Below are 17082 nucleotides of genomic sequence, written 5' to 3'. Positions count from 1 at the left end.
CGACTTCCTGCTCCTGTCCATGCCACCTCTCAGGGCTACCTGACTCCAGCTCACCCTGAGCACAGACACAACCTCTCACCCCCAAACCTCCCATCCAGGAGTGGAGAACAGCGGTAGGCCCACACACTGGGACGTCCCCTGAGGGGTGCCCGCCCCTCAGCTGTGCTCCTGCATCTCTGGGCTGAGCACCTGCCTGCGTGGTATTCCCTCTGCCCTTACCAGAGAGCTTGCCCTCCTTGCAAAACCGAATGAGAAAGAGGCCGAAGTAGCCCAGGAGCTCCCGACACAGTCCAATTTTGTGTGACACCACCTTTAACCAAAGACAAGAAAAAGGGGTAAAAGTTAGAAGTGTCCACCACGTTTCCTGTGATGCGCAGAATTTGAAATTGCCTGCAAACACAATAAAAAGCTCTTTAATGGGCTAGCAGACCTTAAAAGAAATGTTTCCTATTGGAAAGAGTAAAGGATCATAATAATAATATTCTCTTGCATTTGTATGTGATTTTTAGCTTTCTAAAGTTAATTCAAAAAACAACATTTTATTTTCATAAAATACCAGCATCTAAAGAATCTAAATCATAAGTATCTAAAATGGTATGTACTTGTTTTAGAAAATCTAGAAATTAAAAAAAAATACATAGAGTGAAGAAGAAAAAATAAATCTGTCCCACCTCCCACCACAATGGACAGAGCTGAGGCTGGTGTCCCATGTCAGGTGTGGGCGTGCCTCCCGGGTCATTTTTTGGACTTTATTGTCCACTGGAGGGCAGCACTCACTCTCCACGAAGATCTGTCCTGGGACATTTACCTTCCTGTGGGCTGAATTACCAGATATCGGGGAAAGGGATAGTCCCCACTTCTTGGCTGCCATATAAAGGTCTATGAGCTACGAGTCTTTGGCACCCCAGGCCTGCTTCTCTCTGATGCCTCCAGTGAAGTTCAAGTCTAAGTTGCATGGGTTTTGCACAGTGAAATCTTGGAGCCCAGACAAGAGCTGCCCTCATTTCACATTCCTTTTTGACCTTCACATCAAAGGGCTTTCATGTCGACACCAATGGGTGCGTTTTTACCAATGGGTCACAAGGCCGCAATGTTCGCTTAGCAGGAACGTCCATCCCCACCCACCAGCCCTCCGCTGCCTCTATAGCAGCGGTTCTCAACCTTTCACAGGGGTCGCCTAAGACCATCGGAAAACACATATATAATTACATATTGTTTTTGTGATTAATCCCTGTGCTTTCATTATGTTCAATTTGTAACAATGAAAAGACATCCTGCATATCAGATATTTACATGACGGTTCAGAACAGTAGCAACATTACAGTGATGAAGTAGCACGAAAATAATTTTATGCTTGGGGGTCACCACCACATGAGGAAGTGTGTTAAAGGTCCGCGGCGTTAGGGAGGTTGAGAACCACTGCTCTATAGGACTGGGCTCCTGAGTGACTTCTTTGCACACCCCACCTGAATTCCCTAGGTCACCTCTAACACGCCTTTACAGCCCCGTGCGTGAGCCGACACTGCAACCACGGCTCCAGGTGCTCACGGTGGAAGTGGTAGACACCAGGCTCAAAGCAGCACTTTCCTCACCAAAAATCCCTCATGTGGCAGGAGTGGGTGTTCTCCGTGTTGCCTTGCGAATAAAGAGCCTGGGCCCTTTTCACAACTTCTCCCCAACACTGACCCCCATTCTCCCATTCTCCTTTCTCCCTCACTCTTTCCCACGCCCTTGCAGAAAACCAAAACCAAACCACAGGACTCCTCTACTGGGGGGGAGGGAAGGGGAGAGTGTGCTGGTAACGGATTATATCTCGTCCTGAAGTAAAGACGACCCATGTCCACTTGAATTTGATTTCTCTCTTCTCCGACTCATTCATTCGGTGACAACACAAGCTTACATGTCAACGCAGAGGAGTGCAGAGGGAGAAAGGGGCAGCTTACAACTTACGAAGACCTAAGTACAAGCATCTTTTTGAGCGGAGCAAGCATCTAGGGAAAAAAAAAGACAGTAATATTTCCACCTCGGCAAATGGTAACGATGCTCCAGAACACAAACACCAGCTATAAAGTGACATCAGCACAGGTGCATAAACAACAACAAAAAGATGCGTAGCTTATTGCTGGTCCTTAAAGGGCCAGCAGGACGGGGGCAAGGTGGTCAGGAACCGCAGAGCGAGAGTGGCGGCAAGTGCTCTCAAGAAGACACAGACTGAGTGTTAATTATAACATTTGAATTACTCTCATTCCAGCCAGAGTGCCCAGCCCCGGGAGGAGAAGACACGTTTCTGCCTGGCCGAGCGCTCGCTTCACCTGTGGTGGGAGCTCCGCCATCGTGAGGGTGGGACCTCCTGGGGGACGTACCTGAGGCTGATGATGTCAGTGCCATGGGCTGGACTTCCTCACTAGCCCATGTGATCGGAGAGAAAGCACGTTTTTCTGAGATCACAAATGTATCTGGTTACACGTAAGCTATTAGCTACCAGGGGAACCGGACGAAACAGAGGATACTGTGGAATCCTAGTCTTACTGCCCAATTCAATGCTTACTCACACTACCTCTAATACCAATAACAACACCAATGATCCATAGCCAAAACCACCACTGCTGATGGAACATGAGCTATTTCTAGAATTACTCAGACATAGTCGTGAAAGGTTCAGTGACTTCCCCAAACTCACACAGCTCTGACGTGCACCACGGCCATTTGAATCTAGGACGTGTCCTCACCCAGCACCTAGGAGACCTGGCAGCCAGCTTCAGTGGCAGGTGTGTCTAGCGTGGCCCGTGAGCCCAGTGTGTGAAAACATGTCCATAATGATGCTAGCAGGCAGGGCAGGTGCTCCCTGTCCTCCAAAGGCCCAACCATTTCCAAATTATCTTACACCTGAGGCTGGGCCTGAGTTACCTGCCCAGCCCCAGAGGTATCTGCGTTTACGGTCCCCGCCCTCACCATTACCCTCCTTCATTTATGGATCTATCTGTCTCCCATTTTGTAGGTCCTGGGAGAGCACTGGAGGGAACTGTGTTTTGGGGTTGGTATAAATTCTCTCCAGCATTAAGTATCAAATTCTTTGATGCTTTTAAGGAAGATCATTCTGGAAATCTGTGCAGAAGATGAGCAGGGAGACTATTTGGGGGGGGGGGAGGTGCTGTAGAATGATGAGAATGATGAGGACTTGAGCTAGGGCTGTGGGGATAGAGAGGAGAAGACAGGAGAGGGGGCTGACTAGGAGAGAGATGTGGGATACAGTGCAGGAGGGTTCAGGGCCGAAGGAGGAGGAGCCGAGGGTCACTTCTCAATGGATGGCCTCAGCCACTGGGTGGGTGCCATGAAAAAGCTGGGGTGGGGTGTGTGCAGTGACTTTAGCAGGAAGAAATGTCCGAAATGATGGTGCCCAGGCAGAGCCAAGAGCTTCTGAGGCCAGGAGGACACGAGCAGGCTTGAATCTCTGGGCTAGAAAGAGTCACGATGTGGAGAACTTCACACACACACACACACACACACACACACACGCACACGCACACGCACACGCACACATGCATGCACACACACATGCGCACACACATGCACGCACGCACACGCACTCACACGCACACACGTGCCCCAGGTCTTAGGTAAAGGCCACCTGAGAGCTGGGAGGCCAGCAGGGAGCACTTCTGCCCATTTCAGCTCAGGAGGCATCAGATGCCGTGACCCCAGCACAAGCATATCCTACCCTGCCTTTGGCTGGTTGGCCCTAGAAACTTCCACGTCCCCCTGCGTATAACTTCACATTCTGTGTGCCTGTCTCCCTGCGGGGTTAGAACGGAAACCCTCCGAAGAGAAGGGGCCTGGGCCTGCGTGGGTGTGGGGCAATGGTGTCCCCTCTCCAGCCCAGTTCGGAGGGAGGGCAGGCCCAGGGCAGAGCTGAGCACGGCCATGTCTGGAGGAGGGACCAGTGCTCCCTGGGCCTCACCCTGAAGTCCTCAACGAACTCACACTCAGGTCTGGCTCAGGATCAGACCCGCTGGGCTGCTGGCTTCAGGGTTCTCGCTGTGAGGGAGGAGGGACGACTGGTTTTGCCTTTGAGAAACCCGCGTCACTCTCTCCCAGAACCTGTCGCAGCAACAGCAGCAGCCCACCTGGGTGCGGCCTGTTTCAGCCTCATCTGGGCCCCATTGTCCTTCTGTCCCCAACCACGGAGCACCCCGTAACAAAGCGCTGGGCGTATTTCCAGGGCACATCCCCAGCCAAGTGCCAGGGGACTGGCCGCTGGCGTGGGAAGGCCCTAGGAGACGCTGGAAAGTCGGTGCCCACGGGGAGAGGGAAAGCAGAGGCCTGGGGGACAGGGTGGAGCTCGGCTTCTCGGCCAGTCTCCCCGAAAACCCCAGCATCTCCACCGGTAGATCACCCAGCGTGGAAGGGTAGGCGGGGAGCTTCCAGAAGGTGACCGTGTCCTAGTCCCTGCCTTCAAACAAGGCTCCCCGCCTTCCGTCTGGGGCTGCAGTGTAGGCGACTCTTACCTCCAGGACCCTTTCAGCCGTGTCCGATGTGAGGATTTCGACTTCCATGCTCCTTCCGTCGGGCAGCAGGATGTCCAGGGCGGCTTTCTTGGCGGTGATGCTGAACGTGTCCTGTGAGCACAAGGAAGGCATGGTAAGCGGGTCCCAGTGGGGCCCTCACAGGGGACAGTCAGCAGCGTCCTCTCCCTGGCCCGGAGGGTCACGGTACCCACAGGCACATGAAATCCCAGGGCAGAAATTTGGGGCCTGGAGTTTGGGGCGGGCGGAGGGGGGGGTGGGAGCAGAGCGTGGGTTGGGAGAGGTCTGGAGAGGTGCCAAGGCAATGCAATGACATGGAACTTGAGTAATTTCCAAATAAACAACAAGGCATCCATTTTAGGGGGAAAAATCATCCACAGACCTTTGGTGGTCTCAGATTTTAACTCTCGTTTTTACTATTTCCAAGCATCCCTAAAAGTCCATAGAATGCAATAATGTAGGATTCTGCTACAGCAAAAACCTGTGCGTGTAAACTGAGGCCTGCATGTGGAAGCATCTTGCTATCTGTGCACGGGAACCCGCTGAGGGCAGCGCCCCAGCTCAGCGCCGCTCTGGCCGTGTTCACGATGCCCGAGGGGGTGCGGATACTCGGGCGGAGTGCACCCCGGGCCTGTGCGGCTCCTGGACGGAGGCTCCAAAGTGTCAGGACACACGAGGGACACCGAGGCCCTCGGGGTTTAGGGAAGTTCAAAGCTGAGATTGATTGGTGCTCAGTTTCTATAGAGGGAGGTACCCAGGGAGGAGGCATGGCCAGGGGCTGCCCTGATGGGCCCCACAGGGTGGCTGTACCTGGTGGGGCGCTGTTTCTAGCACCTCCCAGATGGGGTCCTGTCAGTCACAGAGCGGCCTCGTCTCTGGGGAGGCTGACCAGGTCCCAGACTCGCATCCCGGTTCCATGACGGGCTGAAGCCCTGATCCCTAACACCCACTGTATGCAGTGGGTCCGCGCTCTCTTAAGCCCTTAGAATGGCAGTGGTCATGGCGCATCCTTGGGAGAACTGGAAGCCCCTCGAACCTCTTTCTGTGTTCTGAGCCTACTCTCTGAGCCAGAGTATTAGTAACACAGTAAGAGTGACCCCGGGGCGGAGGGGGGGTGCGGGGGGTAACCTCATTTCAGTGACTAACGTGTGTGCACCCAGCCCAGGTCACCTTCCTTCTTGGCAACAGGAGAGGAGTCCAAAGGACCATCTGAAGATGGTTTGGAGATCACAGAGTTGGGGCCAGGCTGTCCAGGTGAAACCCTTCCCCCTTAACAGGCAAACTCCCCTTTCCTGCACCCGGCCCCATCCCACCCCATTCACAGACACAACAGATGAGACATCCGGCTTTGTAGGGAATGGAGGAGGGATCCAAAACCCCACCACATCGCCCAGTTACCTCCAAAGTCCAATCCCACTGGTGACAGGCTTATTGTTTCTAATTTTGTTATCAAAAGGCAAGCTTGGACTTTACATTTTAATTCTCCCCCTTCACCCCAATACTTGCAGTTACTAAGTGTCTGTAAGTCTGAGCCTAAGTACTTTAGAAGAGAGAATCTACTGTTTTCCAAATTCAAAGGATTGGTCCCCCCGCAAAAACAACGTATCTTTTTGTTTGTTTTGTTATCCTCACCCGAGGATATTTTTCCCATTGATTTTTAGAGAGAGTGGAAGGGAGTAAGGAGATAGGGAAGGGGATGGGGGGAGAGAGAGAGAGAGAGAGAGAGAGAGAGAGAGAGAGAAACCAAAGGGGTAGGAGTTCCCCAGGGCAGACAGTCCCTTTCTAGGTATACCTGGGTTCTTAAGGTTCTTGGCCTATAACCACAAACATCTCTTATCTCGGGGGAAAACCACTCACAAAATGAATGGGGGAAATGTCACTGCTTTTTGATAAGATTCTAAAGAAAAGCTAGTGTTCATTTAGGTTACCTCAAGGTAACTCCCAAGGCAAGCCAGATGGCAGACCATGAAGACATCTAAACTATAGGAACAGTTAAAATGATATAAATGCACGTCTTTATTCAACTCTTCTGCAAAAGAAAAGCGAGGAAGCGTTTGGATTGGTAGAGCAAGTCAGATTGTGGGTAGTCCTGAAATCAGGCGACTGAGGGTTTTATTTAAAAGGTGCCCTGGTGGTTCTGGATAGGGAAAGGGAAGGGTGGAAGGGCAGTTATAGAAAGGTTTGGCTGGCAGTGGTGAGAATGGCCTGGACTGGAAGAGAGCCTGGAGGATGGGGGAGACCAGAGAGGTGGGCTGCAGTATTCCGTGTGTCAGCACTGAGGGCCCGGGCCAGACCACATGGTTCAGAAGCGCCATCCGCACAGCAGACTGCTTGGGTTGCCAGCCTACCTCCCGCACACGCTGCATGCGACCTGTGTAAAGCTGGGCAGGTTGCTTCCCTGTGTCCCTCTCCTTGGCTCTAAAATAAACTTGTGGGCTTGATTCCCAGAAGGGGGCGTGCAGGAGGTGGCCGATCGATTATGTTTCTCTCTCATCGATGTTTCTCTCCCCCTCTCCCTTCCTCTCACTCTTACAAAAAAAGCAATATGCCCTAGTTGGTTTGGCTCAGTGGATAGAGCATCGGCTTGTGGACTGAAAGGTCCCAAGTTCGATTCTGGTCAAGGGCACATGCCCGGGTTGCAGGCTCCATTCCCAGTAGGGGGTGTGCAGGAGGTAGCAATGATTCTCTCTCATCGTTGATGTTTCTATCTCTCTCTCCCTTTCCCTTCCTCTCTGAAATAAATAAAAATATATTTTTTTAAAAAGCAGTGAAAACATTTTAAAAATAAATAAAAAGCTAGATGATGATATGAGGAACTGTAGTTAATGGTTTCACTGCTACACACTGTTAGGCCCTGAGGGCAGAAATGAGACAGAGTCAGATGACTGAAGTTCGGCTCCCCCCCCAGCACTACATGTCAGGGAACAGCTGGCTCACCAAGCACAGAACCTTCAAAATTGAGGGACTGCCCGGGAACCTAGCAAAACCCTGAAATAAAGGAGGAAAGAAACATGACCAACTAAGGGTAAAACATATGCATCCAAAAAATGATGCCACCAAAGAGATGAAAATGATGGATGTATTAATAAGAATATGGCTTCTCTGAACTCCGATCTCAAAGAACAGATAAAAGCCTCAGAAAAGAGGCAAGATAGTGAAAGGATATAAAGCAAGCTGGCAAAGTTCACAGAAGAAAGGAAAGGGGAAAATAAAACCATCGTGAAAATCTTATCAGAAGAAGCAAGAAGAGATGCTGCTGAACGCAGCTGGAGCACAAGGCTTTGGCATGAAGTTATAAAGGTAAAATACTGAGAGCCAGAGCAGGTAGAAATCTTTCAAATTACCTGGAAAAAGAGGCACTCAAAACAAAGCTTCAAATTATCGATATGAAATAATTTTTAAAAACCATATTGCACACACAAAAAGATGATAGAGTCAAGACCAAACATCCCTCTGTGTACTGACATAGAAAGATTTGCAAGATGTAAGTTCTAAAATATAAGATTCAAACAGTGAGTAGGTGTGTGTGACTATTTGTAACACAAAAACGACATATATACATGCGAGTGTTTGTGTGTGTGCAGAAATGTGAAGAGCACACGTTAAACTGTGAACCACAGTTGTCTCTGAGGTCTGGGTGGTTACTTTTATCCTGGACCCTTGTGTGCTGTTTGAATGTTACCACTATCATCACCTCAACAACTGACTTTTCAAAGTGTGTGTGTGTGTGTGTGTGTGTGTGTGTATTTTTTTTATCCTCACCCAAGGATACTTTTATTGACTTGAGAGAGATTGAGAAGTATGGGAAAGAGAAACATCAATCGGTTGTTTCCCACACATGCCTGAATTGGAGATCAAACCCACAATTTTTTGGTGTATGGAACGGTGATTCAAACAACTGAGTCACCTGGCCAGGGCTGTGTGTGTATTTCTTAAACCATCAAGTATATGTGTAAATTCCAGTGACTACACAATAGAAGCTCTACGGTCATTTCTTACATTGAGTGGACCAGTACGTATACCAACACAGTTAAATGAGTTAAATGAATAAATAAAATTTGCTCCCACGTTTTACAAATCGGATCAAGGTATCATGCTTCCCCGAGCTAGAGACCCAGGTCAATGCCATCACATTGTACAACTAAGCCTTTCGAAATTTTTCCATTCAGTCAAGAACAGACCTTCAGGCAGAAAGATGTCCCCATCTGTACAACCAGAAGGAGGGGTGTGCTCAACAGCGTACTTGGGAAAGTTTCAGCCTCTCTCTGTGCACTGACATAGAATGTGGTCACCTGGGCAGTGGCTGAGCCCAACAAAGGAAAGTGAGCTGCTGTACTAGTATGTCACTCTGTTCAGATGGATTTTCTCTGTGATCCACTTACAACACAATTAGGAGCAGAGAACGTCCAAGTAATGGTGGCATGGCCATTACTGCTGCCCTGCTGGCTCCACCATAGCACATTTGGGCATTTCAGCTACAGGAGTGGCATCCCGCCCGGCTGGTAAGGCTCAGTGGTTGAGCATTGACCTATGACCCAGGAGGTCACAGTTTGATTCCAATCAGGGCACATGTTCGGTTGCAGGCTCGATCCCCAGGAGGGGGCGTCTGGGAGGCAGTCGATCAATGATTCTCTCTCATCATTGATGTTTTTCTCTCTCTCTCACTCTCTCTCTTCCTTTCTGAAATGAACAAAAATTTAAAAAATTAAAAACAAAGAAGTGGCATTGCTGCATTGTCATGGGGCCCTTCATGATATAAGATTCTCGGACCAGTTTTGAGATGTACAAATACTTAATAAGGTAACTGCTTTATTAAATGAGCGAAAAGTCAAGTGACACACTTAGTTTTCCACCCGGAATCTAAGCCTCCAAAAGAGCAAAATAGGAACCATCCTCCCACGTGCTCCACGTGATGTGTGTTCCCTGAGTCCAGGCTCTGTGGGGCCGGAAACACGCGCGTGGTTCACGCAGAGACCTGTTCTGCAGCAAAACTATGACCCCAGCAAAGAAGAGCAAGCTTACCAGCTGCACCCGCTTTAAAAATTCAACGAAGACATCACTTCTCAACATGTTGGGGTCCACGGTTACTGAAAAACATGGACATGGAGCCGGTTAGCATGGGGCTGGGCTAACTTCCCTATTAAACTGCTCCGACCTTCGGGAACCCTCCAGGCCTTGCTGCCTCCTCGAAGGCAGTAGCGCTTTGACCTCTCAAATACATGAAAATCTGCAAAGCCTGCTGCCTCCAGGCAGCCCTGACAACACGAACCCATCACAGCAATCCCAGGTGACCGTGTCCAGGAATCTCACTTTGCTCATGCAAACCCCAGTTGCTCACTAGCCACCTGCCAAAGAGGATGGATGCGCGAGTCATGCTGATGCTACGGATAAAGGCCAGGCCTGGAGACTGACCCCGTAAGCACTGAGATCATCTGTGAAAAGGCCAGCGGTGAAAGGAGTCTGTCTCTAAGATGTGAGGAAGCAAACCAAGAGAGAATGAAAATTCAAAAATTATTACATTGTGAGCTTGAAAGGGCTTATTTAGCAGGTCTGAGCGGGGTATATTCTCCATTACAAAAGACAGATGGGAAATAGATGACTTCTAGAATTTTCATTGGCTATGCTTTAAAAAAAAAAAAGTGCAGCCATGAGAAATAAGGAAACAGCATGCAGAATAAAAAACCTTTTTTCTTTTGCTAGGAAGGACATAGTGGGATAGTCGGTGAGGGTTGAATAAGGCCTCTAAATAACATTATTGTATCACTGTTAAGTTCCTGATTTTGATAACCAACTATACTGAGGTTATAGAAGGGCATGTCCTTGATCTTAGGAAATACACACAGAACTATGTAAAGGCAACATGGCTTGTGTGTACAACACAAGTATCTCAGTAAGTTATAGACAATATATATGAATATGTAGACATACGTGCGGGGAAAGCGAGAGAGAATGATAAGGCATGTGAAAATGTTAACATTTGGGAAGTCTAGGTGAAGCGTTCACAGACATTTTTGCATTACTTTTTGCAACTTTTCTGTAAGTCAGAGAATCTTTCAGAATAAAAAGCTTTTAAAAATCAGATATAGACAAATGTATAGAGTAAGTTTCAGTTAGTGATGGACAAACAGGGTGTACACACACGATAGTATACACGCAGGTGGTTTCTGAGGAATCCACTTGTAATAGTGTGTACTTCTAGAAGTTTGGGGGCCTGGGGTGGGAGGGAATGTACCTTTCATTGTATACTGTTGACCCTTGAACAATGCAGGGGTTAGGGGTGCCGACCCCCATGCAATCGAATGTCACAGTAGAACTTTGTCTCCCCCCCAGAACTTAACTACTAATGCCCTACTGTTGACCAGAAGCCTTACTGGTAAGATAAACAGTTGATTAACATGTATTTTGTATGTTATGTGTATTATGTACTATATTCTTACTATAAAGGAAGCTAGAGAAAAGAAAAGTATTTTTAAAATCAAATACAAAGGTCACCTATTAATGATTCCATTTATCTGAAATGTCCAGAAGAAGCAAAGCTATAAAGACAGACATGAGTGTAGTGGGTGACAGGGGCTAGTAGGGGAGAGGACTAGGGGGTGACTTATAATAGGCATACGTTCCTTTTTGGAGTGATAAAAATGTTCTCAAATTTGACCATGGTGACAGCTGCACAATCCTGTAAATATAACCACAGAATTGTACACTTTAAATGAGTGGATTTCGTATTGTGCAACCTATATTTCATTAAATTTATTTTTAAAAAATCCAAATACCTACCATTTTGCAAATAATGTTCCAACTGGTCCCTCCTCTCATTAGCCATAGATGTGGTCATCGCAAGATAGTACTTTGGTGGGAAGGGAGGCAGGCAATTTCCAAAGACCCGTCTCAGCTGAAAGATCCAGAAAACACATATTTATGGCAAAGAGCCTCCAATTCAAAGTTGGTGAGATACCAAATATCAATGAGTGAATAAATGAATGAATGAATGAATAAATAGGAGAGAACAGACAAATCTCCTGTGCAGAAGAATCTCATATGATTTATGTAGACACCCATCCCACAAGGAGAAGGAGTATAACTCCCAACGCCAAGTGTGGGCCACACACAGCGACTTCCTTCCAAAAATACACTGTGGGAGGGGAGATGAAAGGGTCACTTCATAGGGGCCAAACCTGCCAATCACTACCTCAGCCAGGAGATCAAAGTTAACGCCAACAGGGTGGGTCACGTTGATAGTGGCTGCCCTTTCTAGGGTGTGATGACAAGGGCCCTCGACCTGTGTGGTCTCCCTCCCAAAAACACATCACCGCAGTCTAGGCGTGTGAAAACATCAGATTCCAATGGAGCGACCGTCCACAAAATACCTGCCCCGCACGCCTCAGAGCAGTCCAGGTCATTCATAACCACGAAACCTAAGAAACTGTCACAGGTAAGAGAAGCCTGAGGAGACATGACAACTAAATGTAACGTGCGGTCCTGGATGGGGTCGTGGAACAGAAACAGGACACCAGGTTAACCCTGAAGTCTGAATAAATGATAGACTCCAGTTAATAATATTATAGCAACGCTGGTTCATTGACTGTAAAAACGCACCATGCTAACGGAAAACAAGAGGGAAAACCGGGTGCAGGGTATCTAGAAATTCTGTACTTTCCTTGCAACTCTTCTGTAAACCCACAACTGGTCTACAAAATTAAAGTTTATTTTGAACAAACTGAATTCTGGCTTCTCTTGAAAAGTCAGAAGGTCTGGAATCACTGAGCTCCCATTCTCTCAAGCAACCACCCCCTTCAGAGACTAGGCAGTTCTCACGCCCCCTGGCCTCTCACCTGATCTGTGCCTCTCGTTTAAATTACCAGTCCGACTCCTGTAGCTATTTAAGTTTGCAAACTTTCTTCTAAATCTGGCAGCAGAAAATTCTGTTTCTTTTCCATTCCAGGACATTTTCCTGCCATGCCAGAGACTGTCCAAAGGCACCTGCCCCACAAGGCAACACAAACTTCCTGGGATTTATACACCCCGCCCCGCACCCCATCTCTGCAAATTCCATTAAATAGAAGCAGAACCCTGTCTTCTTTGCATGCAATTATTATTTTTTATTAACTGACTAAATGATCTTTAAAAGGCCGTTGTCTTCCTTGACACATGTTCATAAATGTCGCAGCTGCTCCCAAATTGGTTGGGATCACAGCAGGCTGCCTGGGTTAAGCATCTCCAAGAGAGCATCCTGCAGAGCCTCCACCTTCAGGCCAAGATCTGGGGAGAAAGTCAACAAGAATTCAGGTCCCAATACCCATCACAGAGCAAAAACTCTCCCAGCAGGTTTCACAGCCTGAGCTGTCTTCTCAAAGAATCCTTCCCCTCCCTTCTCTAGTACTGCTGGAAGGGGGAAGATAAACATACAACAAGCTGTAGGTAAGTCTGCCAAAAGTCACGATCAACTCACAAGCTCTTCAACTCTATCAAAATAGAGCCTTTCCCACTGGCATCAGACAGCACACAGTTTAGGTATAAAACCCAGCAGCACCCTGAGGAAGAATTACCTGGTATGATAGTTTAGCCCAGTGGTCGGCAAACTCATTAGTCAACAGAGCCAAATATCAACAGTACAACGATTGACATTTCTTTTGAGAGCCAAATTTTTTAAACTTAAACTATATAGGCAGGTACATTGTTATTAACTTAATTAGGGTACTCCTAAGGCTTAGGAAGAGCCACACTCAAGGGGCCAAAGAGCCGCATGTGGCTCGCGAGCCGCAGTTTGCCGACCACGGGTTTAGCCCGCTCTCTCAAAAAATTATTTCAAGAGGACAAAAGGAAAACACACGTCTTCTGTTCTTGTATTATGGCGTATTTGGGACATTTTTAAAAGACAATGTTCAGATAATATGTACTTTAAAATATATATTTTTACTGATTTCAGAGAGGAAGGGAGAGGGAAGAGAGATAGAAACATCAATGATGAGAGAGAATCATTGATTGGCTGCCTCCTGCACGCCTCCTACTGGGGATTGAGCCCACAACCTGGGCATGTGCCCTTGGCCGGAATCGAACCCCAGACCCTTCAGCCCACAGAACTCAGTAAACAGTCCTTAAGTGCATGCATAAGTCAGTTAATTCTTAAGACAATGTTTCTATTCTATGGGGATGCAGAACTTCCCGGGAAGCCAACTGAAAATACACTTATACTCACCACACACACACACACACACACACACACACGCACACACACGCACACACGCATGTGCACGCGGATGGGGCTTTTATATTGTTTCCTTCTTTATGGTGCTTTGTATTGAATCAGATTAAAAACCCTGAGGTATTTTACATCTTCTAGAGAATAGGAAGAATAGAATCTAGGTGAGAAGTGGCTACGAGAGATCACCTTTTTTTTCAGTGTCAGGCTTAGGGTTGCCAGATAAAATGCCAGTGAAGCATGTCCCAAACATTGCTTGGGACATACTTATTCTAAAAAAGCGTGTGCTGTGTATCGGACATGGACTGGGCGTCCTGTGTTTGTATTTGCAATGCCTGTCAGCCTTACTATCTATAAGAGGGGGGGAGGGGGGTGATGACAGGGGTGATGAGGAGGATGCAAAACCAGCCTTACAAGGGCTTGCTGAGCAGCTGGAGTGAAATCCTGGCCTGGACCCCTGTGACAGAAAGCAGAGCCTGGTTGCCTGGGGCCAGAGGTGGAGGGAAGGGATGGAGGGTGAAGGAGACAAAGAACTTTTAGAATGTGGGGCCTGCTCTCTGTCTTAATTATGGTGTGGAAATTGTATACCTTTACCGAAATCCATCCCCCTGCACACTCCAGTTCTCACTGAGTTATTCCAGAATAGAGAGAAGCATGGCGGTTTAGAACTCAAGCATTTGACTCAACCATTTTACTGATACAATTTATTTTGTCAACTTTGGTTTAAAAAAAAAAATCGAATGGGTCCGAACAATTATAAAGATAAAATTCTGCCTCTGACATTGACCAGCAGTATGAGTTTGGGCACGTTGTTTCCCCGTGTTCTCATCTGGTAAGCGGGGCTAGCTGTGTCCTAGCTCATAGGACTGTTGTAAAAGTTATAAGCACGCCATTCCATGCAAAGCTTGCGGGCCTCAGTAACTGCCTGTTAGTTATTGTTTTAAATCAATAATAAATACCAGCTCTAGCCGGTTTGGCTCAGTGGAGAGAGCGTTGGCCTGTGGACTGAAGGGTCCCAGGTCCCGGGTTCAATTCTGGTTAAAGGCACATGGCTAGGGTTGCAGGCTCCATCCCCAGTGGGGGACATGCAGGAGGCAGCCAATCAATGATTCTCACCCATCATTGGTGTTTCTATCTCTCTCCCTCTCCCTTCCTCTCTGAAATCAATAAAAACATATTTTTTAAAAAAAACTAATAATAAATACCAATAGCCACCTAAGATCTAAATACAGTAGGGCCTTGGGTTACATCGGAGATCCCTTCCTACGACGCGACATAACTCGATTTTCACCGTAAGTCGGAACCCACCTGTCACTCACATGGAGGATATACTCAGCAGCAATGAAGTGAAACAGTAAAAAAAAAAAATTTAAAAAAAGATAACAATTCCTGACCTTGTGGCAAATAAATAATAAAAAACATAAAGCACATATGTACATACGTCGACATGACAGAACATTTTTTGTTATAAATAAATGGGGGATGGCGACGTAACCACGAAAGGACATATATGGAGTCCAACCTCACTCGAGGGCTGCCTGTAGTTTCTTTAAAATGGAGTTGTTTCCAAAGAAAGGGGAACTGTAAGTGCAAGGTGTGAGGGGCAGCAGCGGGTGGACGCACTGAGTTCTGAGCCAGAGAATCCACAGCCGATCCTTCCCACCACGTGGTCCGCGGATCCGGAGCCTGAACTGCTTTCAGGGCCCGGAGCCCGCGGGGCGCACGTTCCTCACCTGCGTCCGGGGCCGGGCTGGGCCGCCCGGGGCGCGCTCACCTGTTCGTTCCAGCGATGCAGCTGGCTGTAGCGCACCCTGCAGAACAGGAGCCCGTCCAGGTACACGGAGTACAGCTGCAAGCAGAGACGAGGCCGGTGAGCCCGGAGCAGGCGCGCCCCGCCCGGCACCGCCTCCCCCTGCCCAGGGGACCCCGGCTCCTGCGCACCGTGTAGCGGCCGCCCAGCGCGTCGGGCCGCTGCTGGGACACCGGGATGCAGAAGTGCATTTTCATGGCTCGCGGCGCGGTCCGCGGTCCGGGGTCCGGGGTCCGGGTCGGGTTGCTGCGGGGAAGCCCGGCCTGCGGTCCTAGGCTCTGAGCCCCGAGCGGTGGGCGCAGCCGGGTGGCCACGCCGTCGGGGCGGAGCCCTGCTCCCGCGCCCCCAGGTCCCCGACGTCCGCAGGTGGGGCCGGGGCCGCGGCGCCTCCTCCTGGTCCCCGCCCAGCCCTGGCTGCGCTGCTCAGGTCCCTGGACCTGTGGAGGGTGGAGCAAGTCTGTGGGCCTGAGCGGAGCCCCGCAACCACCCCGCCCCCGTGCCCCCCACTGCCGCGGGCAGCCAGCGCGGGAGGCAGGGCTCCCAGGTGCCGGGCAGGGCCTGGCACGGAATTCAGGGTGGAGAGACAGACATGTGAGAGGGTGCCAGAGCCGGTTCCCCCTGGAGTCTGGAGGCTCGGGGGAGGGGGGGCGGGGGGGGGGGGGAGGAAGGGGATTTGCGTGGATGAGTGGGTGGCGAGGTAGAATTCCTCTGGGGAGCAGGCCAGGGTTTTATCCTATTTTCAGAAGGGGGAGAAGTTAGACATCGTTGCTCCAGCTGCACAGATGTCCTGAACACCAACTACTTCCCATCGCCTCCAAATCTCAGAGTTGGCTTCTTGCTGGAGGTTAGGGGTTCTGGGGCGCACAGCCGGAGAGAAGCCGCCTTCTCCAAGTGTACCCTTCAGGGCCCACTCTCACTCGGACTTGCAGAATGCCCAGCCCCCCTTACCATGGGTCCATCATGAAAGATAGAGACAGAGGTCACGACGGTCAGACCCAACCTCAGACTACAGATGTTCGGGCCTTGAAAACAGTTTTCTCCCATCGCCCGCCAACCCTGCCTGCAGGGCACTCTGAATTACGGTTTTCTCAAAAAAATGCATAATTCGAGTCCATTACTCTGTGACTGCCATAATTATATTAGGTTCAGTTTTTTATGCTAACATTTGTTAAGTATAACTCAAGGATTTTTTAAAAATCCGTGTATAAGTGAGCCAAAGCAGTTCAAACCCGCCTTGTTCAAGGGTCGCCTGCATTTTGGATGTGAGGTTGGAAATCCAAGTATTCAAAGGGCTGACACTTTATACCTGGATTTTCAACTGTGAGGTAGGGTAGGTTGGCACCCCTCACCCCAAGCTCGCTGGTCAAGAGTCAACTGTATTTGTTATTACCTTGCTCTAGTATTTTTTTAACTACTAAATATTTTTCTTTGAAAAAAAAAACACCAAAACCTCTTTTTTAGAAATTAATGATGAAGATTTTTTTTTCCAAGGGTCTTAGGGTTTGCAAAGTGAAAGCCCAACTAGGCAATCCCCAGGGTGTTCCTAAGAA

The 17082-nt window shown here is 48.8% G+C and overlaps 1 protein-coding gene across 8 annotated transcripts in view; it reads right to left on the bottom strand.

Moving 5' to 3' along the window:
- The window catches only part of SNX31 (sorting nexin 31), a 40706-nt gene extending 24643 nt beyond the window's left edge, over positions 1 to 16063 (bottom strand). For 3 of the 8 annotated variants that reach the window (XM_059672087.1, XM_059672084.1, XM_059672086.1), the window contains exons 1-6: positions 15664 to 16059; positions 15497 to 15571; positions 11301 to 11415; positions 9546 to 9610; positions 4506 to 4616; positions 220 to 310 (exon numbers count right to left, since the gene is read on the bottom strand). In XM_059672087.1, the coding sequence (XP_059528070.1) occupies positions 220 to 310; positions 4506 to 4616; positions 9546 to 9610; positions 11301 to 11415; positions 15497 to 15571; positions 15664 to 15729 (523 nt within the window). In that variant the 5' untranslated portion in view covers positions 15730 to 16059. Of the gene's footprint in view, positions 1 to 219; positions 311 to 4505; positions 4617 to 9545; positions 9611 to 11300; positions 11416 to 15496; positions 15572 to 15663 lie in introns of all 8 variants that reach the window. The other 5 variants (XM_059672088.1, XM_059672082.1, XM_059672083.1 and 2 more) reach the window with 3 other exon arrangements.
- Between the last annotated feature and the right edge of the window lie 1019 nt (positions 16064 to 17082).

Source organism: Myotis daubentonii, chromosome 17 (assembly GCF_963259705.1).
Source record: "Myotis daubentonii chromosome 17, mMyoDau2.1, whole genome shotgun sequence".
In the NCBI taxonomy this organism is placed as follows: domain Eukaryota; kingdom Metazoa; phylum Chordata; class Mammalia; order Chiroptera; family Vespertilionidae; genus Myotis; species Myotis daubentonii.
The sequence above is the reverse complement of the archived record's forward strand: the minus strand, read 5'-3'. Positions and strand labels throughout refer to the sequence as shown.